At 47.1% G+C, this 23,883-nt stretch overlaps 2 protein-coding genes across 9 annotated transcripts in view; both read right to left on the minus strand.

Annotated features, from left to right (window-relative positions):
* Positions 1-791: 791 nt before the first annotated feature.
* On the minus strand, positions 792-20,657 carry bloc1s2 (biogenesis of lysosomal organelles complex 1 subunit 2). Its single transcript, XM_043679149.2, has 5 exons — positions 20,487-20,657; positions 13,164-13,280; positions 12,533-12,652; positions 5,869-5,973; positions 792-2,952 (listed from the first exon to the last, which is right to left on the minus strand). The coding sequence occupies exons 1-5, from the start codon at positions 20,650-20,652 to the stop codon at positions 2,921-2,923; spliced, it is 540 nt and encodes a 179-aa protein (XP_043535084.2). The 5' UTR covers positions 20,653-20,657; the 3' UTR covers positions 792-2,920.
* A 1,826-nt stretch (positions 20,658-22,483) lies between these two features.
* The window catches only part of LOC122541923 (heterogeneous nuclear ribonucleoprotein D-like), a 34,782-nt gene continuing 33,382 nt past the window's right edge, over positions 22,484-23,883 (minus strand). For 5 of the 8 annotated variants that reach the window (XM_087982440.1, XM_087982437.1, XM_087982439.1 and 2 more), the window contains one exon: positions 22,484-22,858. Coding sequence is in view for 1 of the 8 variants with exons in the window: in XM_087982438.1 (XP_087838564.1) it covers positions 22,806-22,858 (53 nt within the window). In the remaining 7 variants the exon portion in view is untranslated. Of the gene's footprint in view, positions 22,859-23,484; positions 23,571-23,883 lie in introns of all 8 variants that reach the window. The other 3 variants (XR_015754268.1, XR_015754267.1, XR_015754266.1) reach the window with 1 other exon arrangement.

The raw sequence follows: 23,883 nt of genomic DNA on the forward strand, positions 1-23,883 counted from the left end.
CTTGCAGTACATCATCCTAAGTTAGTGTCAATGTGAGCATAGCCATGCTGTAGACATGTAAGCAACATACATAGTTGAGTTGTACTGTCTGATCAGGAACTCTTGCTGACGTGGTCATTGTGAACACGCCCACCTTCGTAAATCCATAAGATGACTGTCCAATGCAAGTTCCATGCGGTTCCATCAATTGCAACATATGGGTGGCACTGTAAAAATGCCCAGTTGGCGTTATATGGGCCAACATTTCATAAGACATAGTATGAGCCAAACCAAACCACAGACTGATCAACACAAGACATCTTTCAGCAGTGTACGTGCAAATCCACATTCAAATTACACATCATTATTTCTTTTACTACCTAAATAAGAACATATCTCCATTAACCTGCCCAGTTCCTTACATACCCACATGGGATTTTTAACTGGCCACTCAGTAACAGATTCAGGTGAAATGTAGAAAAAATGGACACATTTAATCAGACATCACTGTGTTACTGTTGACCTCCGCTGTTACACAGGAAGGTGGAGACTAGGCAGCAAGCACAGACCTGCACCGATTCAGCCAAGAACAGCTCTCTTATCTACAGCTAAGGCAGAGCATGGCAAGATTGATAATGAAGGAATTTCACGAAAAGAAACATAGAGCATCGTTTCACGGGATAACATGTGCAGTTGTGAGCAGACTAAGTCAAATTCAGATTCCGTGTTTCAACGAATTATGTCCCAAGCATCATTACAACTTTTATACATCACAGATCTCCATCAAATCACACTGCATTTAAAGGCCAAAGTCTAATTTTCAAATTCAGAACTTTATTGTTTATTTTTGTACAATTGCAACTATTATTCTCAGTTTCAGTTACACACAGGACTTTGTTCTCAAACAGATTAGCACTCAAGATTCTACTATACGAGACTGATCAAAAGGCAGTAAAATTCATGACCATTCTTCTGAACCATTGCCAAAAAATGTACAGTACATATAGTAACCACCCAAATTTAAACAGAAGTCCTGTTGCACACACCCAGCCTACTATACTATCTTATGATAGCACAGCACTGTGCAACAAAGAGTGAAGCTGTGGAGCCTTACCGAAGAGCATGGCCAGCGATAACAGTTAGAGTAGTGGAGAAAGGGCAGTAAGATGTATGAGGATATTACTTGAGCAAGTTTATATCTGGTAGGAAAGATTGCACAGGCTGGGGCTGCTACTAAAGAAGAATCACGCAAGGAGATGCTTTTAACATTATCAAGGCAGGGGAGGCTGACAGAAGATACTTCTGTGTACCAATGAACTTAAATGGAAGCCAGAAAGACAAGAATAATAAATTAAATGGGGATTTATTTTTTAAAAATCTCTAATTAAATGTAAGGAGAAAATAACAGAAGGATATGTTGGGGAATTAAAGACGGGGGAGAAAAGGTTAGTATGGAGTACAAATGTCATTTTAGATAAAATGGCCTGTTTTACTATACAACTGATTACAAACTAGACTCTTAGCCAAACATCACTCTTCACTTTTGGTGCAGCATTGTCACTGACTGCTGCAGACAGATTAAATAAATTCTCCAAACATGTGAAACTTCTGTACAGAAGTGAACGGAGACAAATGGAAACAGCCAACCAGCTTATTGTCTGGAAGGACAAAAGCATACAGCAGTTAACATTTCAGGCAGGACCCAGAAGGCTGCAAAGGCCCACTGATAAAACCACAGACACTAATCAGACAGCAGATAGGATTGGCCATCATGAATCTGAAAAGGAACAGGGTTCAGCAATGATAATGACTTACAAGTGTCAATCAGTGAACAAGTTACTAAACAATACCAGAAACTGATGTATCAGGACAGGGAAAGAGAACACTGATACCAGAAATTAGAAAAGCAAACAGGGAGGAAGAGGAAGTGATAATCAATGGAAGGAAGTGCTAACATTTCTCAGGGTAACTGAATATTTAGAAAAGCAGGTTTACAAAGAGAAAAGAATTTGTTTTACACGTGTCATGAACTCTTAACATCACTGATTTGTAACTCATATTTGAAACTGATTATTTTCACAATATCATGGTAGGTTCTATTAATGCAGATAATAAGGCATCTGTCAGAATCCGAGTAGTACAGACCCCAAATTTACTTACTGAAGATTTAACCCAGTGGCGGTTGTGAACAGGATGTGCAAACCTGTGCAAATATTTACAAGATCAAGACCAATTTTACTCTACACACACAAATGCATTTTGGACTTTTGCAGATGATCTTAGAATGTTTTCACTCATTACACTGCACAGTTTCTATTTTTATACGCACCAAGTTCACATTCTCTTTTTAAAATTGCATCACTCACCAATGTCTTTCAAGTCAGAGTTAATGAACCATTACAAGTAAATACACTTAATGAATGTTATTTAATAAGTATTTACCTTAATTAACCAATAAGATCATTGTTAACTACTACCTTTGCCGAATAAGGTTTGGAAGTTCTGCCCACAGAAAGGGTGGAATAATAACTTGTAGGCTATTATTCATTCTTTTCCTCTTGTTGGGAACAGACCCGGTGGCTTCGCCCCTAGTAGTCACAGTGGAGGAACAATTTATTTAAATCATGAAAAGTCAGTTCACCAAGCTGAATTCTTAAGTAGTTTTCACAGTAGAGGTTTTCTATTCTCCTGAAGAGGCAGTAATAGTGGCCGAGGATCCAAAACCTCTACTTTGTTCATCCATTTCCCTCTACAGTCAAGTTGGGCGGGGGGCTGTCACAAAACAGCAACTGTTCAATCTTTGCAGATTGGTCACTGAAGAACTCACCAATAATCTCCATGACCACAAGTATTATCAGTTCTCCAGTTATTTTTCCAATGTCTTGTGCTATATCCATTCAAGGATAAACATGGTTTTGTGACACTTTAAAACCTGCCAAAGTCATCGTTTTTCCAATTTCTTAAACTTGGCTTCTGTAATAAGAATGGAACAATGCAATTAGGATCATCAAGAGTAGGATCACTACACAGAACATACCTCAACAATGATCTGGTTTTTCACTCATGTGCATTTACACAAATATCATTGTTAGTTTTCAGACCGGAGCTTGGCTAAGTCTGACATAACATGGCACGTCAGGTTCAGAGACTACAGAAGCCACACTCAATTACTAAAAGCATTAATATCCAAGGTAACATACATGAAAATTTTCAATACAAGATTCGGGACATGTCCTGCATTTCACTTTATCAAACAAAGGAACTTGCGTGTTGCTGTTGGATCATCTCATGGTATATTCTACAATTAATGTTTGATGTCGGGTATAGTCAGCAGAGATCATGCGAATCCTTAGAAAAGAATAAAGGCAGTAGGAGTATACTTAAGAGAGAAATCAGAAGGGTAAAGAGAGGACATGAGACAGCTTTGGCAAATACAGTTAAGGAGAATCGAACAAGATTTTATGAATACATTAAGGACAAAAGGGTAACTAAGAGGAGAATAGGGCCCCTTAACGATCAGCAAGGCCGCCTATGTGTGGAGCTGCAGGAGATGGGGGAGATACTAAATGAGTATTTTGCCTCAGTGTTTACTGTGGAGAAGGATATATAAGATAGAGAAATAAATAGTGGCATGTTAAAAAATGTCCAAATTACAGGTGGTGGTGGTTGTGTGCGGCTTAAAATGCATAAAGGTGGATAAATCTCCAGGACCTGATCAGGTGTACCCTAGAACTCTGTCAGAAGCTAGGGAAGTAATTTTTGGGCCCCTTGCTGAGATATTTGCATCATCGATAGTCACAGGTGACTGGAGGTTGGCTAATGTGGCACTGTTAAGAAAGGTGGTAAGGAAAAGCCAGGGAACTACAGACCAGTGAGCACTGACATCAGTGGTGGGCAAGTTGTTACAGGCAATCCTGAGATACAGGATTTATATGTATTTGGAAAGGCAAGGACTGATTAAGGAAAGTCAATAATGCTTTGTGCGTGGGAAATCATGTCTCACGAAGCTGACTTTTTTGAAGTAACAAAGAGGATTAATGAGGGAACAGCAGTGGACATGATCTATATGGACTTCAGTAAGGCGCTTAACAAAGTTCCTCATGGTAGACTGGTTAGCAAGGTTTGATTAGTGAATAGAGGGAGAACTAGCTATTTGGAAACAGAACCGGCTCAAAGGCAAAAGATAGAGGGTGGTGTTGAAAGGTTGCATTTCAGAATGGAGGCCACAAGGATTGATGCTAGGTCCACTACTTTTTGTCATCTATATAAATGATTTGGATGTGAATATAGGAGATATGGAGAGCAAGTTTACAGATGACACCAAAATTGGAGTGTAGTGGACAGCAAAGGACGTCACTTCAGAATATAACAGGATCTTGATCAGATGGGCCAATGGGCCGAGGAATGGCAGATGGAGTTTAATTTAGATAAATGTGAAGTGCTGCATTTTGGAAAGGCAAATCAGGGCAGGACTTATACACATGATAGTAAGATCCTGAGGAGTGTTGCTAAACAAAGAGACCTTGGAGTGCAGGTTCACAGCTCCTTGAAAGTGGAATCGCAGGTAGAAAGGATAGTGAAGGTGTTTGGTATGCTTGCTTTTATTGGTTAGTGCACTGAGGATAGGTGTTGGGAGGTCATGTTGTGGCTGTACAGGACATTGGTTAGGTCACATTTGGAATATTGCGAGCAATTCTGGTCTCCCTGCCATAGGAGAAATGTTGTGAAACTTGAAAGATTTGTAAGGATGTTGCCAGGGTTGGAGGATTTGAGCTATAGGAGAAGCTGAATAGGCTGGGGCTGCTGTCCCTGGAGCGAAGGTTGAGGGGTGACCTTATAGAGGTTTATAAAGTTATGAGGAGTATGGCTAGGACAAATAAACAAAGTCTTTTCCCTGGGGTGGGAAGAGTCTAGAACTAGAGGGCATAGGTTTAGGGTAAAAATATAAAAGGGATCTAAGGGATAACTTTTTCACTCAGGGTGGTGAGGGTATGGTACGAGCCACCAGAAGAAGTGGTGGAGGTACAATTACAGCATCTAAAAGGCATCAGAGTGGGTATAATGAATAGGAAGGGTGTAGAGGGATACGTACCAAGTGCTGGCAAATTGGACTAGATTCGGTTAGAATATCACGTCAGCATGGATGAGTTGGACCGAAAAGTCTATTTCCGTGCTGTACACCTCTATAGACAAAATCTTTCCCTCAAAGTGGGGGAGTCCAAAAGTAGAGGGTTTAAGGCAAGAGGGGAAAGATTTAAAAGGGACCTATGGGCAATTTTCTCTCACAGAGGGTGTTGCGTTTACGGAATGAGCTGCCAGAGGAAGTGATGGAGGCTGGTACAATTACAACATTCAAAAAGCATCTGTATGGGTACATGATTAGAAAGGGTTCAGAGGTAAATAGGACTAGATTTATTTAGGATATCTGGTCAGCATGGATGAGTTGGACCTAAGGGTCTGTTTCCCTGTTGTATCTGTCTATGATTCCATAAGTTGTTAACGTCAGTTAAGCGTTGTGGACGAATGTTGACAAAGATAAACAGTAAGTGGGACATAGCAGAACTCTATACCACTGCTTCAAATAGAGTCAATATCCCCCTAAAAAAGCAGCCTGGCTATTTCTTGCACATTCATCTATCGTCCTTCAGTATGAACTCAGCTCACAAACTGAACAGCATTGAGCTCCAAGACATAGCTTCAAATTTAGGGACCATCAGAGCTGCAAGAATTTTTAATCTTTATATGAATCGATGCATGGGTCTCTCAAAATACATTTTCAGAACAATGATGCCAGTAAATATACCATTTTAATTTTAATACTCTTTCTCTAGAGCAATGCAAGGGAACATGCAGTAGTAAACATTGGAAAACAAGAGTACAAATCCACACCTAGCTTTTTGGAATATGCGTCCAATCTGTAGGCTGCTTGCTCGAGTGCTGCGACTTGTTCCTCTATCTGATTAATCTGATCAAGATATGGCTGCAGACTGGCATCTGAAAGATAAACACTGTATAGGTTTGAATCAGTCAGGACTACACAACAACTTTTTTTAAAAATTAAAATCTAAATCTGCACAAAACTTTTCTACATCTGTATAGGGTGGTTGTAGAACATAAATCAAATTTGTTAAGAGACAGATAAGGTACCAGCAAAAGTTCAAAATACAACTGCTTCAAGCAAAAGAATGTGCCCAATCATTGCAGTATGAATAGCTTTAATTTAAGAGCCACACAAATGTTTTTTTTTTGTCCTGCTTCTTTTGCATAGTCACACAGAATGCCTGTGATGGAAAAAAAAATCCACTGCATGAGGCAGACTTGTGAACTCTGAACGTTCCCTAACGACCCCTCTATCCCAGTATTAAAATCGCCCATTAGTGTTCAGCATCCTTACTGAAAACTGGCAACACCAGCAGAGACTCTCAACACTCCTTTGACACCATCGTTGGGCGGCACAGTGGCTAGCACTGCTGCCACACAGCATCGGGGTCCCAGGTTCGATTCCAGCCTTGGGTGACTGTGTGGAGTTTGCACATTCTCCCAGTGTCTGCGTGGGAGCTCCGATTTCCTCCCACAATCCAAACTTGTGCAGATCAGGTGAATTGGCCATGCTAAATTGCCCATAGTGTTAACTGCATTAGTCAAAGGGAAATGGGTCTGGATGGAGGGTCTCTTCAGAGGGTCGTGTGGACTTGTTGGGCTAAAGGGCCTGTTTTCACGCTGTTCTAATCTAATCTAATATATTGCAAAACAGAGGCCACCGAGGAAGTGCTAATCTGTCCGCCACTTGTGACTTTTACTAAGAATGTTTACTTTACAGAAAGAGATTGTGGAATTTAGACCTATACTCTCTGGAGTTTGCAAAAATGAGAGGAGGTCCAATTGAGGCATACAAGATGCTAAAGGGACTGAAAGCAGATATATAAATAATGTGCAGGGCAACCTAGAATGAGAGGTCATAGTTTTAAGGTAAGGTGTAGTGGACTTAAAACAGATAAGGAGAAATTTCTTCTCTCAAAGGGTCAAGAATTTGTGGAATTCACTACCGATAATGCTGGATTATTTACTACTTTACTTTTCTAATTTTTTTTTTGTTTCCTAAGAATTTGTTCTTAAGTATCTAGATACCTTTGTGTCTAAGATGGTGCTGTAATGCGGCAACTGTAAACCTTTCACTGTACTTATTTGAGTACATGCGACAATAAAGTTAATTTATACCTCAGAGTGCAATGATGCTAGGACATTGCATGAACTTAAGAACAAGATGGACATATTTTTAGTTAAAAATCACACAACACCAGGTTATAGTCCAACAGGTTTAATTGGAAGCACTAGTTTTCAGAGCACTGCTCCTTCAGCAGGTGGTTGTGCAGCGCTCCAAAAGCTAGTGCTTCCAATTAAACCTGTTGGACTATAATCTGGTGTTCTGTGATTTTTAACTTTGTACACCTCAGTCCAACACCAGCATCTCCAAATCATGACATTTTTAAGTTAGTAATGGGTTGAAGGGTAACTGAGAGCAGCAGGAAAGTAAAGTTGAGGCCAAGGTGAGATCAGCCATGACAGAGATCAAGCGACTGAACTGCCTGCTCCGAATTCTTATGCTTCAAGTCCATTGACATTTGGAGGAGGTAGACAAGAGAAATGAAGCTTTCAAACTCTAGACTGGTTACTTTCCAAACAGGCAACTTCAAAGATTAGAAATTATTTATTGTGCTAAAGTACAGGTGCCGAACAAGGTGGTGATATGCAATTAGTGCATTATACGGCTCTTGGATTTGGTCTTATGAAAGCTAATTATTACATTGGTTTTTCAGGAATGATCAGAACTCAATGGTTTATTAGCCATTTTACCTTTTGGCTCTCAACACAAGTGATGACTCCAACAGATGAGAAAAGAAATGCCTCATTTGAACAAATCATCTAAAGAACCAGCAGTTTTCTTTCTCCCCACCCACTGCAAGGCTGGCATGTGAAACCCATCCCTAATTACCCTCAAACTATACAGATTATTAGGCAGTTTCAGCAGGCAGATAAGAGCCGACTACATTGCTGTGGGTCCAGAAGCATATGTAGGTCATCCCAGGTAAGGATGGCAGATTTCCAATCCTGAAGAACATCACTGAACCAGATGGTCTTTTATTAAAACGACAATGATCGTTTCACAATCACCACTACACTGACTAGCTTTCAAATGAAAATTAACTGAATTTAAATTAAGCTAACTTCTACAACGAGATTTGAAACAGCGTGCCCTGAACTTTAGCCCAGACCTTCAAATTACTACACCAGTGACATGATCACACCACAACCATCTCAGTCTTTATTATATCCATTAGTACTACAGCTCAGCATCAGCCTAAATATGCTATCCATGTCCTGGATCAAAACACAAGTGTGAGATTTTAACTCAGTGAGAATATTACCAATTGAGCCAAACTGATGTGAAGGAGAACAGAATTGCATGCAAAATCCTCCGCTACATCGATGACTGCATTGGCGCCACCTCGTGCTCCCACGAGGAGGTTGAGCAATTCATTAACTTCACAAACACATTCCACCCTGACCTTAAATTTACCTGGACCATCTCTGACACCGCCCTCCCCTTCCTGGACCTCTCCATCTCCATTAATGACAACCGACTTGACACTGACATTTTTTATAAACCCACCTACTCCCACAGCTACCGGGATTACACCTCTTCCCACCCTACCTCTTGCAAAAATGCCATCCCGTATTCCCAATTCCTCCGCCGTATCTGCTCCCAGGAGGACCAGTGCCACCACAGAACACACCAGATGGCCTCCTTCTTTAGAGACCGCAATTGCCCTTCCCACGTGGTTAAAGATGCCCTCCAACGCATCCTGTCTACATCCCGCACCTCCGCCCTCAGACCCCACCCCTCCAACCGTAACAAGGACAGAATGCCCCTGGTGCTCACCTTCCACCCTACCAACCTTCGCATAAACCACATCATCCGCCGACATTTCCACCACCAGGGATATATTTCCCTCCCCACCCCTTTCCGCCTTCCGCAAAGACCGTTCCCTCCGTGACTACCTGGTCAGGTCCATGCCCCCCTACAACCCACCCTCCCATCCTGGCACCTTCCCCTGCCACCGCAGGAACTGCGCCCATACATCCTTCCTCACCTCCATCCAAGGCCCTAAAGGAGCCTTCCACATCCATCAAAGTTTTACCTGCACATCCACCAATATCATTTATTGTATCCGTTGCTCCAGATGCATCTCCTCTACATTGGGGAGACTGGACACCTCCTAGCAGAGCACTTTAGGGAACATCTCTGGGACACCCGCACCAATCAACCACACCGCCCCATGGCCCAAGATTTAAACTCCCCCTCCCACTCTGCCGAGGACATGGAGGTCCTGGGCCTCCTTCACCGCCGCTCCCTCACCACCAGACGCCTGGAGGAAGAACGCCTCCTCTTCCGCCTCGGAACACTTCAACTCCAGAGCATCAATGTGGACTTCAACAGTTTCCTCATTTCCCTTCCCCCACCTCACCCTAGTTCAAACTTCCAGCTCAGCACTGTCCCCATGACTTGTCCAGACTTGTCCTACCTGCCTATCTTCTTTTCCACCAATCCACTCCACCCTCCTCCCTGACCTATCACCTTCATCCCCTCCCCCACTCACCTATTGTATTCAATGCTACTTTCTCCCCACCCCCACCCTCGTCTAGCTTATCTCTCCACGCTTCAGGCTCTCTGTCTTTATTCCTGATGAAGGGCTTTTGCCCGAAACGTCGATTTTACTGCCCCTCGGATGCTGCCTAAGCTGCCGTGCTCTTCCAGCACCACTAATCCAGAATCTGGTTTCCAGCATTAGCAGTCATTGCTTTTACCCAATATTCCAACAGTGGCCTATCCAATGTCCTGTACAGCCACAACATGTCCTCTCAACTCCTGTACTCAATACTCTGACCAATAAAGGAAAGCATACCAAACGCCTTCTTCACTATCCTATCTACCTATGACTCCACTTTCAAGCAGCTATGAACCTGCACTCCAAGGTCTCTTTGTTCAGCAACACTCTCTAGGACCTTATCATTAAGTGTATACGCCCAGCTAGGATTTGCTTTCCCAAAATGCAGAACCTCGCATTTATCTAAATTAAACTCCATCTGCCACTTCTCTGCCCATTGGCCCATTTGGTCAAGATCCTGATGTAATCTGAGGTAACCCTCTTCAATGTCCACTACACCTCCAATTCTGGTATCATCTGCAAACTTACTAACTGTACCACTTATGCTCGCATCCAAATCATTTATGTAGATGACAAAAAGTAAAGGGCCCAGCACCGATCCTTGTGGCACTCCACTGGTCACAGGCCTCCAGTCTGAAAAACTACCCTCCACCACCACCCTCTGTCTTATACCTTTGAGCCAGTTCTGTATCCAAATGGCTAGTTCTCCCTGTATTCCATGAGATCTAACCATGCTAATCAATCTCCCATGGGGAACCTTGTCAAAGGTCTTACTGAAGTCCATATAGATCACATCTACTACTCTGCCCTCATCAATCTTCTTTGTTACTTCTTCAAAAAACTCAATCAAGTTTGTGAGACATGATTTCCCATGCACAAAGCCATGTTGACTATCCCTAATCAGTCCCTGCCTTTCCAAATACACGTGCATCCTGTCCCTCAGGATTCCTTCCAACAACTTGCCCACCACCGACGTCAGGCTCACTGGCCTATAGTTCCCTGGCTTGTCCTTACCTTCTTAAACAGTGGCACCACGTTAGCCAACCTCCATTCTTCCGGCACCTCACCTGCGACTATCGATGATACAAATATCTCAGCAAGAGGCCTAGCAATCACTTCCCTAGCTTCCCACAAAGTTATCGGGTACACCTGATCAGGTCCTGGGGATTTATCCACCTTTATGCCCTTCAAGACATCCAGTGCCACCTCCTCAGTAATTTGGACATTTTGCAAGGTGTCACCATCTATTTCCCTACAATCTATATCTTCCATATCCTTTTCCACAGTGAATGCTGATGCAAAATACTTGTTTAGTATCTCTCCCATTTTCTGCAGCTCCACACAAAGGCCACCTTGCTGATCTTTGAGGGGCCCTATTTTCTCCCTAGTTACCCTTTTGTCCTGAACATTATTTATAAAAACCCTTTTATAAAACCTTTCACTCTATCCTTTATGTAAAAGTACATGATAATGAATTTCTATTCTATCCTTCACTGCCAAAACACAACAGTTGGAGTCTAGCATTTACAAGACACACTGCAGTAACTCAACAAGGCTCCTCTAACAGCCTCTGACAAACCTGCAACCTCTACCATCAAGTAGTCAAGGCCGGTAGATGCACAGGACACTACGACCAGCAAGTCGCCTTCAACTCACAACAGTTCCTTCATTATTGCTGTATAAATTTCCAAGAATTCCATTCCCAATAGCACTGGAGTATCTACACCAGATGGACTGCACTGATTGGATTTATTGTTGTCACATGCACCAGAGTACAGTGAAGTTTTGTTTTGCGAACACTACAGACAGATCATAACATACAAAGACATACAGATCATAAGGTGTTTAGACAGAGCAAGCCATGCAGAAGCAGTCAAATGAGATGGCTAACCATCACCTTAAAGATATTCAGGAGTGGTCTTGTCTGGAGACAACCACACATGAAAGAAAATAAACCATTTATTGCAAAACAAAATTAAGACATTAGTTATAATTATATTTGGAAACCATTAATATCAAATGTGATTATCCAATTCTACCTAAAACGTATCTTCAAGATAATGCAGTTACAATAACTTTCAAGAGATTGTCTACTGATGAACTGAGTATTTTCAGAGCACATGTACAAAATGTGCATATGCAGTATCCCTGCCAGTACCTCGTTCCATCCCGTTTGCTTATTTATTGTGATTATTTGGCCACCACTATGCACATTACTGGCAAGGCATATCACCAAGTGTGCACATTTTTCTACCTTCACTGGATATTTACAAGTCTGACCATCATCTAAAGCACTAATTAATTCAGAGGCAAAGAAATTCAATGCTCAGATTAGCAACTGGGAACCTCACTTATCTCAAGTTACTCTGTGCATGGAGACCCCTACATTTCTAATGTCCCATCATTCCAAACGCTGCATCTAGCATCAACTGCATTTGAAGAGATCCAGTCAATCCTGGACGTTAATAAATCTCAGTATCATTTGGACAATACCGACAATGAGACATCAAACAGGTCTTAAAAATTAGCCTCCACTTTTTTTTAATCCTAATCATTCAGAGGATGTGGACTTCACTGACAGGATAGCATTTATTGCCCTTTTCTAACTGCCCTTGAAGATTCGATGGTGAGTTGTCTTTTTGAACCATTCCACTTTGGGACACAGGGTTACTCATAATGCTGTTAGGGAAGAAGCTCCAGGCTGACTGAGAAAAAAGAATCCAGAGCTTGGAAACAAATAGGGTTAGCAATTAAACAGTATAATCAAGTACCAGTTTACCCATGAGCAACTACTCTGTTGGAAAGTGAAATGCCAAAATACTCACATTTCTGATTGAGATCTTTGAGGTTGCGGTTAATATTAAGAGCAATTTCTTTCATCTCTAGGTATTTAAGGCCAGTCAGTTTGTTCATGTTCTCCAAGAGTTTGTAATCTTCACAGGTAGCTATGACAGAAAGAGGTTAAGAGGCATCTATAAATCAGCGTTGAATTCTGTTTGTAATGTATAACTCAGCTGTCGGTCTATTTAAAACAGCAAGAGTTGCAAGGTTACAGCTGCTTAAATAAAAAGGGATATGAGCACTGGCTGACTTCAAACTGTACCACATAAATCAGGAAGGTATAAAATGTGTTCCTATTTGGTCCTACAGCCTATTTGAGCTCACTGTTCATATTACCAACTATAGTACTGCTTTACTACGTTCTTTCAGGAAATGTGGGTGCTCTGGCAAGGCCATTCCCAATTGCATTTCAACTGAGTGGCTTGCTTGGCCATTTCAGAGTGCAGTTAAAAGTCTGGAGTCACAATGAACCAAGACAGAATCTTTGCCTAATATCTTCTAACAGCCTGAGAGAGACTATAATTGTAGGATGAGAAAAGATGCATTATTGCTCCCATTACTGAATTGATTGGCTCGACAGTTTAATTGCTCCATAAGCAACAATATCAAACTCACCTGTGAGTTCTCCTTGTAAGTAGAGAGACATCTTGGTAAACATGTCCTTGCAGAGTTCATTGATGTCTGGTTCTGAAGGTTCTGTGGCTTCCTCTGCTGTCTCTATTCCAAAATCATCTATTAACAGAACAGAATTGTGACAACATTGATGGTTAATCTAGTAGTACTTCAGTTAAGTGGGGGAATGAGCCACAAAGAAGGGCTGAAGATCCATAGCCAGTATTCTAATCAAGTCCAATTAAAAACTTTTCAGCATATTGCTACATAACTTTTGTTTCCATACATTTAACAAATTCAAAGTGGAGCAATGGCTACGTTTATTTTTAAGTAAAAATGCCTAACACATCACGATTATGATGGTTAAATGCAAGGTATTGCATTTTGGTAAAACAAAGGGCAGGACTTATACAATTATAAGTAGGGCCCTGGATAGTGTGGAAGAAGAGACCTAGGGGTTCAGGTACATAATTTTTTGAAATTTGCATCACAAGTAGTCAGGGTGGTTTAGAAGGTGTTTAGCACGCTTGCCTTCATTGCTCAGACCTTTGAGCATAAGAGTTGTGACGTCATATTGAGGTTGGATAGGATGTTGGGTGAGGCCTCTTCTGAAATACTGTGTGCAGTTCTGGTTACCTGCTATACGAAGGATGTTATTAAATTGGAGAGGGTTCAGAAAAGATTTGCCTGGTTGTTACTGGGAATGGAGGGTTTGAGTTATAAAATTAGACTGGGACGTTTTTCACTGGAGTACAGGGGGTTGAGGGGTGACCTTATTGAAGTTTATAAAATCATGAGGGGGTATAGATAAGGTGAAAATCAAGAATTTTTTTCCCTCCGGTGGGGGAGTTCAAAAGTAGGGGCATATTTTTAAGGCAAGAGGAGAAAGTTTTAAAGAGGACACAATAGACAACTTTTGTTTTAAGCACAGAGTGGTTAATGTTTAGAATGAACTGCCAGAGGAAAGGTGGGTGTAGGTACAGTTACAACATCTAAAAACATTTAAAAGATGGGAGTGTGCGGGTAAGTGGAGTTGAAATGCCCATCAGTCATGATTAAATGGCGGAGTGGACTCAAAGGGACAAATGTCCTTACTTCCACTCCTATGTCTTATGGTCTTAAATTCAGATAGATACCTGAATGGCCCATATCCCTCCAAACATTTCCCAATCACAGGCAAGTGGAACCAGTTTACTTTGGGAACATGGTGGGCTTTTTCAAGTTGGACCACACAGTCTGCTTCCATGCTGTATGACCAGGACAAATCAGATGTCAAAATAAACCTGTCGTGATAGATCATATATATAACTTTTGTAGTTGGTTAACATGTAGCAAAAACATTCAGGAGACTGTAGATCTTTTTAAACCATAGAATGCAAGTTTAATACAGAGCTTTATTACATAATAAAGAAAGAATGTTTTCAATACTATGTTTACCACAGGCGAAATCCCAGAGAAATATCCCTTCTATCTCAAAAATTGAAAGAAGCGTGGATGCTATCAAATAGAAACAAAAACCGAAAGTGCTGGAAAAAGCTCAGCAAGTCTAGCAGCATTTGCAGGGAGAGAGAAACAGAGTTGACATTTTGGGTCGATGTTATTATTTGAATGGCTGTAAAGTGAGACAGAGGAACGTTGAGTGAGACCTGGGTACCCTTGTGCACCAGTCACCAAAAGAAAGCATGCAGCTGGCAGTAAAAGAAATAAACTGTATGTTGCCATTCACAGCAAAGAGGATTTGAGTACAGGAATGAGGATATTTTACTTCAATTATACAGGGCATTGGTGAGGCCACACCTGGAATATCGTGCGCAGTTTTGGTCTCCTTTACTGGGGAAGGATGTTCTTGCTATTGAGGGAATGCAGCAAATTGATTCCTGGGATGGCAAAACTGAGATATGAAGAGAGACTCAGTCAGTTAGGATTATATTCACTGGAGCTTAAAAGAGTGAGGTGGCATCTCATAGAAATCTATAAAATCATAACAGATCTAGGCAGGTTAGATGCAGGAAGAATGTTCCCTGTGGTGAGGGAGATCAGATCAGGGGTCATCGTTTAAGGATGAGAGATCCGCGATCCAAGACGACGACAAATTTCTTAATCAAGAGAGTGGCAAGCTGGTGGTTGAGCCCAAAACATCGTGCTTTCAAGGAAGTAGATATAGCTCCTGTGACTAAAGGAGTCAGGGGAATTTTGGGGGCACTGGGAGTGCAAGGTGCAGGGTATTGAGCTCAATAACCAGTCATGACCATATTGACTGGCAGAGCAGGTTAGAGGTGTCAAATGCCTACTCATGCTCTTATCTTCCCTGTTTCTATGTTAAGTGGAGATATTCACAGATAACCACACAACATTCAGGACCACACACAGCTCCTCAGGTACCGAGTATTAAAACATGGAAAATATCCAAGCTTGGGCTAAAAGGCTGCTAGGAACATTTCTGACAAGCAATGACCATCGCGATCAAGGCAGAATCTAACCATCACTACTTGACATTCAATGGCATTACCATCGCTGAAAGTGGAGTGAACATTCTGGAGTTAACACTGACTACAAAGTGAACTGGTCTCGTCATATAAATACTGTGGTACACCTAAGATTATGTGACAGGCTAGCAATTCTACAGCAAATAACTCATTTCCTGACTCCCTAAATCCCGTGCACCATAAACAAAGCACAATAGTTCCTTGAAAGTGGAGTCGCAGGTGGATTAGGACCCTGTTCAAAAGGGCTGCAACACACTGCCCTACTCCCAATTAGCAAAGAGTAAAAGAAGAACACCTCAATAAAGTCTTTGCTGAGAACAATGACCCCACAACTTCATCCACAGATGCCTGTCAGACAAGCAACGTGACAAGGACATGCCACAAACCCAACACAGTTACCACTCTATCTTATAGAAAAAAAATCTCAGAACTGACAGCCAGACTTCTCTGACCACTTGGATTTATAACAGCACATTAACCGACAGCCACACTCAGGCAACAACTCACCAGAACAAAAGACCAAATACACATCATGTGCGAGACTGCATGAAACATTATATAGGACAAACAGGCAGATAACAAGCAATCCACATCAACTAGCCGCTAAACGCCACGATCAGCTGTCCCTAGTATCTATACACACAGACAACAAGGAGCACGAATTCGACTGGGACGACACAACTATAGTAGGTCAAGCCAAAAAGAGTCTGGATTAGTGATGCTGGAAGAGCACAGCAGTTCAGGCAGCATCCGAGGAGCAGTAAAATCGACGTTTCGGGTAAATGCCCTTCATCAGGAATACAGGTAGAGAGCCAAGCCAAACAGAGGACAGCCAGAGAATTCCGATCAGCATGGCACTCATCCACAGATTCCATCAATAAACTATGTTAAGTGGAGATATTCACTGTGTCGAGGGGGAGGGGGGATCAGGGTCGGGGCGGGAGGGGGTGAGTCACAGGAGGGAGGGGTGGGTCAGGGTAGGGGAATCAGTATCGCGGGGGTCAGTGTTGGGGGGGTAGGGGAGAGGGATCAGTGTCGGGGGGAGGGAAGGGTGGGTCAGTGTTGGGGAGGGATGGGGGAGTCAGGTGAGGGGGATCAGTGTCGTGAGAGGGAGGTCAGTGGCGGGGGGAGGGGAGGGGTCAGTGTCAGTGTCGGGGGGCGAGGGGGGGGGTCAGTGTCGGGGAGGCGAGGGGGGGGTCAGTGTCGGGGGAGGCAAGGAGGGTCAGTGTCGGGGGAGACGAGGGGGCGGTCAGTGTCAGGGGAGGCGAGGGGGGGGTCAGCGCGGGAGGGGGTCAGCGTCGTGGGGGAGGGGAGGGGGGATCAGCGTCGGGGGAGGGGAGGGGGGGGGATCAGCATCGGGGGGAGGGGAGGGGGGATCAGCGTCGGGGGAGGGGAGGGGGGATCAGCGTCGGGGGGAGGGGAGGGGGGATCAGCGTCGGGGGGAGGGGAGGGGGGATCAGCGTCGGGGGGAGGGGAGGGGGGATCAGCGTCGGGGGGAGGGGAGGGGGGATCAGCGTCGGGGGGAGGGAGGGGGGATCAGCGTCGGGGAGGGGAGGGGGGATCAGCGTCGGGGGGGGGAGGGGAGGGGGGATCAGCGTCAGGGGGGAGGGGAGGGATCAGCATCAGGGGGGAGGGGAGGGATCAGCGTCGGGGGAGGGGGGGATCAGCGTCGGGGGAGGGGGGGGAGATCAGCGTCGGGGGGAGGGGAGGGGGATCAGCGTCAGGGGGGAGGGGAGGGATCAGCGTCGGGGGAGGGGGGGATCAGCGTCGGGGGAGGGGGGGGGAGATCAGCGTCGGGGGGAGGGGAGGGGGATCAGCGTCGGGGGGAGGGGAGGGGGGATCAGCATCGGGGGGAGGGGAGGGGGGATCAGCGTCGGGGGGAGGGGAGGGGGGATCAGCATCGGGGGGAGGGGAGGGGGGATCAGCGTCGGGGGAAGGGAGGGGGGATCAGCGTCGGGGGGAGGGGAGGGGGGGATCAGCGTCGGGGGGAGGGGAGGGGGGGGATCAGCGTCGGGGGAGGGGGGGGATCAGCGTCGGGGGAGGGGAGAGGGGGATCAGCGTCGGGGGGAGGGGAGGGGGGGATCAGCGTCGGGGGGAGGGGAGGGGGGATCAGCGTCGGGGGAGGGGAGAGGGGGATCAGCGTCGGGGGGAGGGGAGGGGGGATCAGCGTCGGGGGAGGGGAGAGGGGGATCAGCGTCGGGGGGAGGGGAGGGGGGGGATCAGCGTCGGGGGAGGGGGGGGGATCAGCGTCGGGGGAGGGGAGAGGGGGATCAGCGTCGGGGGGAGGGGAGGGGGGGATCAGCGTCGGGGGAGGGGGGGGGGGATCAGCGTCGGGGGGAGGGGAGGGGGGGGATCAGCGTCGGGGGGAGGGGAGGGGGGGATCAGCGTCGGGGGGAGGGGGGAAATCAGCGTCGGGGGGGGAGGGGAGGGGGGATCAGCGTCGGGGGGGAGGGGAGGGGGGATCAGCGTCGGGGGGAGGGGTCAGTGTCAGGGGGGACGGGGGGTCAGTGTCGGGGGGAGGGGAGGGGGTTCAGTGTCGGGGGGAGGGGAGGGGGTTCAGTGTCGGGGGGAGGGGAGGGGGTTCAGTGTCGGGGGGAGGGGGTCAGTGTCGGGGGGGAGGGGAGCGGGGTCAGTGTCGGGGGGGAGGGGAGCGGGGTCAGTGTCGGGGGGAGGGGAGCGGGGTCAGTGTCGGGGGGAGGGGAGCGGGGTCAGTGTCGGGGGGAGGGGAGCGGGGTCAGTGTCGGGGGGAGGGGAGCGGGGTCAGTGTCGGGGGGAGGGGAGCGGGGTCAGTGTCGGGGGGAGGGGAGCGGGGTCAGTGTCGGGTGGGAGGGGAGCGGGGTCAGTGTCGGGTGGGAGGGGAGCGGGGTCAGTGTCGGGGGGAGGGGGTCAGTGTCGGGGGGGAGGGGAGCGGGGTCAGTGTCGGGGGGAGGGGGTCAGTGTCGGGGGGGAGGGGAGCGGGGTCAGTGTCGGGGGGAGGGGAGCGGGGTCAGTGTCGGGGGGAGGGGGTCAGTGTCGGGGGGGAGGGGAGCGGGGTCAGCGTCGGGGGGAGGGGAGGGGGGGATCAGCGTCGGGGGGAGGGGGGAAATCAGCGTCGGGGGGGAGGGGAGGGGGGATCAGCGTCGGGGGGGAGGGGAGGGGGGATCAGCGTCGGGGGGAGGGGTCAGTGTCAGGGGGGACGGGGGGTCAGTGTCGGGGGGAGGGGAGGGGGTTCAGTGTCGGGTGAGGGGAGGGGGTTCAGTGTCGGGGGGAGGGGAGGGGGTTCAGTGTCGGGGGGAGGGGGTCAGTGTCGGGGGGGAGGGGAGCGGGGTCAGTGTCGGGGGGGAGGGGAGCGGGGTCAGTGTCGGGGGGAGGGGAGCGGGGTCAGTGTCGGGGGGAGGGGAGCGGGGTCCGTGTCGGGGGGAGGGGAGCGGGGTCAGTGTCGGGGGGAGGGGAGCGGGGTCAGTGTCGGGGGGAGGGGAGCGGGGTCAGTGTCGGGGGGAGGGGAGCGGGGTCAGTGTCGGGGGGAGGGGAGCGGGGTCAGTGTCGGGTGGGAGGGGAGCGGGGTCAGTGTCGGGTGGGAGGGGAGCGGGGTCAGTGTCGGGGGGAGGGGGTCAGTGTCGGGGGGGAGGGGAGCGGGGTCAGTGTCGGGGGGAGGGGGTCAGTGTCGGGGGGGAGGGGAGCGGGGTCAGTGTCGGGGGGAGGGGAGCGGGGTCAGTGTCGGGGGGAGGGGGTCAGTGTCGGGGGGAGGGGGTCAGTGTCGGGGGGGAGGGGAGCGGGGTCAGTGTCGGGGGGGAGGGGAGCGGGGTCAGTGTCGGGGGGGGGGGGAGGGGAGCGGGGTCAGTGTCGGGGGGAGGGGAGCTGGGTCAGTGTCGGGGGGAGGGGAGCGGGGTCAGTGTCGGGGGGGGGGGGGGAGGGGAGCGGGGTCAGTGCCGGGGGGAGGGGAGCGGGGTCAGTGTCGGGGGGAGGGGAGCGGGGTCAGTGTCGGGGGGAGGGGAGCGGGGTCAGTGTCGGGGGGAGGGGAGCGGGGTCAGTGTCGGGGGGAGGGGAGCGGGGTCAGTGCCGGGGGGAGGGGAGGGGGTTCAGTGTCGGGGGGAGGGGGTCAGTGTCGGGGGGAGGGGGTCAGTGTCGGGGGGAGGGGAGCGGGGTCAGTGTCGGGGGGAGGGGAGGGGGGGTCAGTGTCGGGGGGAGGGGAGGGGGGGTCAGTGTCGGGGGGAGGGGGTCAGTGTCGGGGGGAGGGGGTCAGTGTCGGGGGGGAGGGGGTCAGTGTCGGGGGGGAGGGGGTCAGTGCCGGGGGGAGGGGGTCAGTGTCGGGGGGGAGGGGGTCAGTGTCGGGGGGAGGGGGTCAGTGCCGTGGGGAGGGGGTCAGTGCCGGGGGGAGGGGAGCGGGGTCAGTGTCGGGGGGAGGGGTCAGTGTCGGGGGGGTTCAGTGTCGGGGGGGAGGGGGTCAGTGCCGGGGGGAGGGGAGCGGGGTCAGTGTCGGGGGGAGGGGTCAGTGTCGGGGGGAGGGGAGCGGGGTCAGTGTCGGGGGGAGGGGGTCAGTGCCGTGGGGAGGGGGTCAGTGCCGGGGGGAGGGGAGCGGGGTCAGTGTCGGGGGGAGGGGAGCGGGGTCAGTGTCGGGGGGAGGGGAGCGGGGTCAGTGTCGGGGGGGAGGGGAGCGGGGTCAGTGTCGGGGGGAGGGGTCAGTGTCGGGGGGAGGGGTCAGTGTCGGGGGGAGGGGTCAGTGTCGGGGGGAGGGGTCAGTGTCGGGGGGAGGGGTCAGTGTCGGGGGGAGGGGAGCGGGGTCAGTGTCGGGGGGGTCAGTGTCGGGGGGGGTCAGTGTCGGGGGGGTCAGTGCCGGTGACGAAGCTCGCTCCCCGCTTACCTGTCCGCCTCCCTCCTCCGACGGCCTCCACCTGCTCCTGGTCGCCGGCGCCCACCGCCAAAGGCGTTACCGGGGCACACGGCGCTGGTGCTGCCGGCTGCCGCTCCACCTCCTCGCCGCTCTCCTGCTGTCTCAGCTCATTCTCCACCGCCATCGCCGCCGCCATCTTCCTCCGTCCACCCCACCCCCAAGACCAGCACGTGACCCTCGGCTTCGCCCTCCACCAATCAGAACAAGCCGAGTTCGCGCATGAGCCACCATGCCCAGTCAATCACGTGATGCCCCATTGCCCCGCCCCCCCAGTGGACTGTTGTCGGTGGTGAGGGTCCTGAGTCCATTCAGCCCATCAGACAAACGTTACTGTGCACCTTGCCCCACACATTGGGGTCGAAATGATCAAATAGAGGGTGGTTGTGAAATGTTTGTACAGCAGAGTTTCTGATGCTCACTGGCTGAAATATTGTCAGATGCAAAAACAACCAATGCATTAAAACAAAAGCTACAGAATTGCTGTAGGCGAAAGTGGGTACTACAGATGCTGGAAAAAAAATCACAGGTCAAGCAGCATCCGAGGAGCAGGAAAATCGGCGTTTCGAGCAAAATCCCTTCAACATGTGTGATTAGTGAATGAGATTTGCAATTGCATCCAACAAATCACTAAGTGTAAAGTACTCGCTTTGTATATGAAATCAAAAGTAGTAATGTGTAGTAATGGCAGAGTCATTGCAATCCAATATGCAGTGATCTTCTGGTATCCATTGCAATTAAAGCCCTTCCTGCTGAAGAGCTTTTGCCCAAAATGTCAATTTTCCTGCTCCTGGGATGCTGCCTGACCTGCTGTGCTTTTCCAGCACCACTCTCATCTTGACTTGCATTGCTGCAACCTGCAGCAGTGGTTAAGAACAGCAAACTACAACAAGACTGGAATTTTTCTTGGATTCTGGATCAGTGGTGCTGGAAGAGCACAGCAATTCAGGCAGCATCCGACGCTGCCTGAATTGCTGTGCTCTTCAGCACCACCGATCCAGAATCTGGTTTCCAGCATCTGCAGTCATTATTTTTACCTCATGGTACTTTTCTTGATGAACAGTCACCACAGGCAAATAAATGTTTATGCTACACAAGTAAGCCAGATTATAAAGCAAAATACTTTAAATCTATGCAGGTGCAAACTTTCAAAAACAGTTTATCTTTTCTCCACCCGTGATAAGCCTCATAGCCACCGTAAAATTCTAGAATTAAACCTCACTACCATATGGAGTGCAAATTGATGCCACCATAGTAAAACTTTTAACGTAAATGAGAAAATTCAGCTCAAGACAGGAGAGAACTTGTTGAACTCCAAATGTGCCAGCTGGCTGTGAAAATATCCTCCATGCCACTAAACATAATTAAGGTTTTATCTGTAACCAATGCCACAGAGGTGAACCACCACACAGATCATTATTCTTGAACTCACATCCGCAAAGCACCTTGTACTGCAAATGAATGTCAATAACGTTCATTGGTGCATTTGGGACAAATTGTCCTTGGGATAAAATCCAATGTAACGAGCTTTGACCCATTCTGCTGCCAAAGAAATTTACGTCAAATGTATCCCATCAGGTAATACAGCCCAACTGTACAGAACATTTTAAAATGTGGACTATTATAATGCAAACTCAGTCACAATTTATCTTAATTTCAGTGAACACACAAAGCATTTAGTTACAGTGGATACCAGAAAATCACTGCATATTGGATTCCAAAGACCCTACCATTACTACACATTACTTCTTTTGATAATTTCACATACAAAACAAGTACTTTACGCTTATAGAGCGATTTGTTGGATGCAACTACAAATGGATCACGGTGACCATATTTAAAGAGTATCCTATCTCATTCATTGATCACACATTCCATACATTTAAACTGTAGCTCATTCACAGGTACTGTTGTAATATAAATTTTAATGATGGAGAGGGGAGGAATGTTAAAATAATAGAGATGCCATGAACACGTACAAAGGTTTTTATTTAATCACGCAGGAGGAGTTACAAATGGAAATATTTCACAGAGCTCATACACCAAAAAAAACATTTTCCCCTTACATCTGCCACACTGATCCACGATGTGCTCACCAGCAGTAAAACTAAATGGTGGTACATTATATTAGTTTAAAAACTTCACACAACAACTTTTTCTCCTTTACAAAAAAATGTCACAGTCATCAAATATTACTTGCATTTAAAAATTACAAAGGAAACGCAAAAAAGTCCACCAGATCCAACACTGCCCATAATGCAAAACAAAATTTGTGACAGGTTTCTTCACTTCTTAAAGGATTTCAAAAGATGTCCATTCCCTCTTGTTATAATAGTTGCTGCCACCTGGAAAACAGAAGGAACAACATAGCAAGGTTAAACTTCTATCTCAGTTTCTATTTAAATAAAAGAGCACACACTAACTGTGTGAAGTACTGGGCTGGCCGAGACATGTTTTCTCTATTTATCAATATGTGTTTAGCAGATTTGATGAGCAAAACTATGTTTTTTTTTTGGTTAGTAGTATCTTCAAGGAATTATCCAAGTCCTCCATGCTCTTGGGCCCAGCCTTCAGTTGTTAAGCCAACTGCATTTACAATACATAAACTATATATCACACACGGCAGATGCTGTAATATACAAGTCCATTAACATTACAGACATGAGTCACTCATCACTACTGTGCTATAGAAAGAAAAAAGCAAGCATTATTTAGCAATTGGTAGTACATTATCAAATTACACACTATTAATAGAAAGCACAATGTGTAAGAACGGCTTTATCCATTGAAGAAACAGGAGGTCATGGCTATATTACCACTTAACTTGAGCCTGTAAAGAAAATATTGCTACATAATTTTATTTTTAAAAAAGGAAAAACAATGTCTGCGTGAATGAAAGTGTATAATTAGAGTTTTTTTTTAAACTGTCTTTAATCTTTATGGTGAGACAGAAGGTTGGAAGAGACCATACCACAGGGCATCTCGAATTCTGTCCACAATGTGCAGGCTTGTGCGAATCGTGTGGTCATGGTGACATGGCCTGCAATGAAGCTCCCACTGGCAGGTACAAACATAACGGTACAAGTCAGAATTAGACTGGTAGAATTCGTATCAGGCTGTTGCTCTGATATTCTTAAAACCCATTATGGTACATTACCTGAGATCTTTTACTCATTAAGTGTTCAAATAGGTCTAGGTTATCCTTACACTATTTACTGCTGTACATATTTATGTAAAGCTCAAAAGAAAGAGTTAAATGGGAGAATAAAAACGTTAAACCCATATTTAATACTTAGAATAATGCAATATAATTGTACCATAAAATTATAACTGATTTAAAAATCTAGATTACAAAACACAGTTTAAAGAG

Source organism: Chiloscyllium plagiosum, unplaced genomic scaffold (assembly GCF_037043375.1).
Source record: "Chiloscyllium plagiosum isolate Xiang-an unplaced genomic scaffold, Cpla_swu_hap1 HiC_scaffold_43, whole genome shotgun sequence".
Classification (NCBI taxonomy): domain Eukaryota; kingdom Metazoa; phylum Chordata; class Chondrichthyes; order Orectolobiformes; family Hemiscylliidae; genus Chiloscyllium; species Chiloscyllium plagiosum.

Coding starts and splice junctions, on each gene's coding strand:
- bloc1s2 (XM_043679149.2), bottom strand. CDS start 20,652: ATGGCGGCGGCGATGGCGGTGGAGAATGAGCTGAGACAGCAGGAGAGC. Junction 13,281..20,486: donor CGGAGGAGGGAGGCGGACAG/GTAAGCGGGGAG, acceptor TTCTGTTAATAG/ATGATTTTGGAATAGAGACA. Junction 12,653..13,163: donor CTTACAAGGAGAACTCACAG/GTGAGTTTGATA, acceptor TTTCTGTCATAG/CTACCTGTGAAGATTACAAA.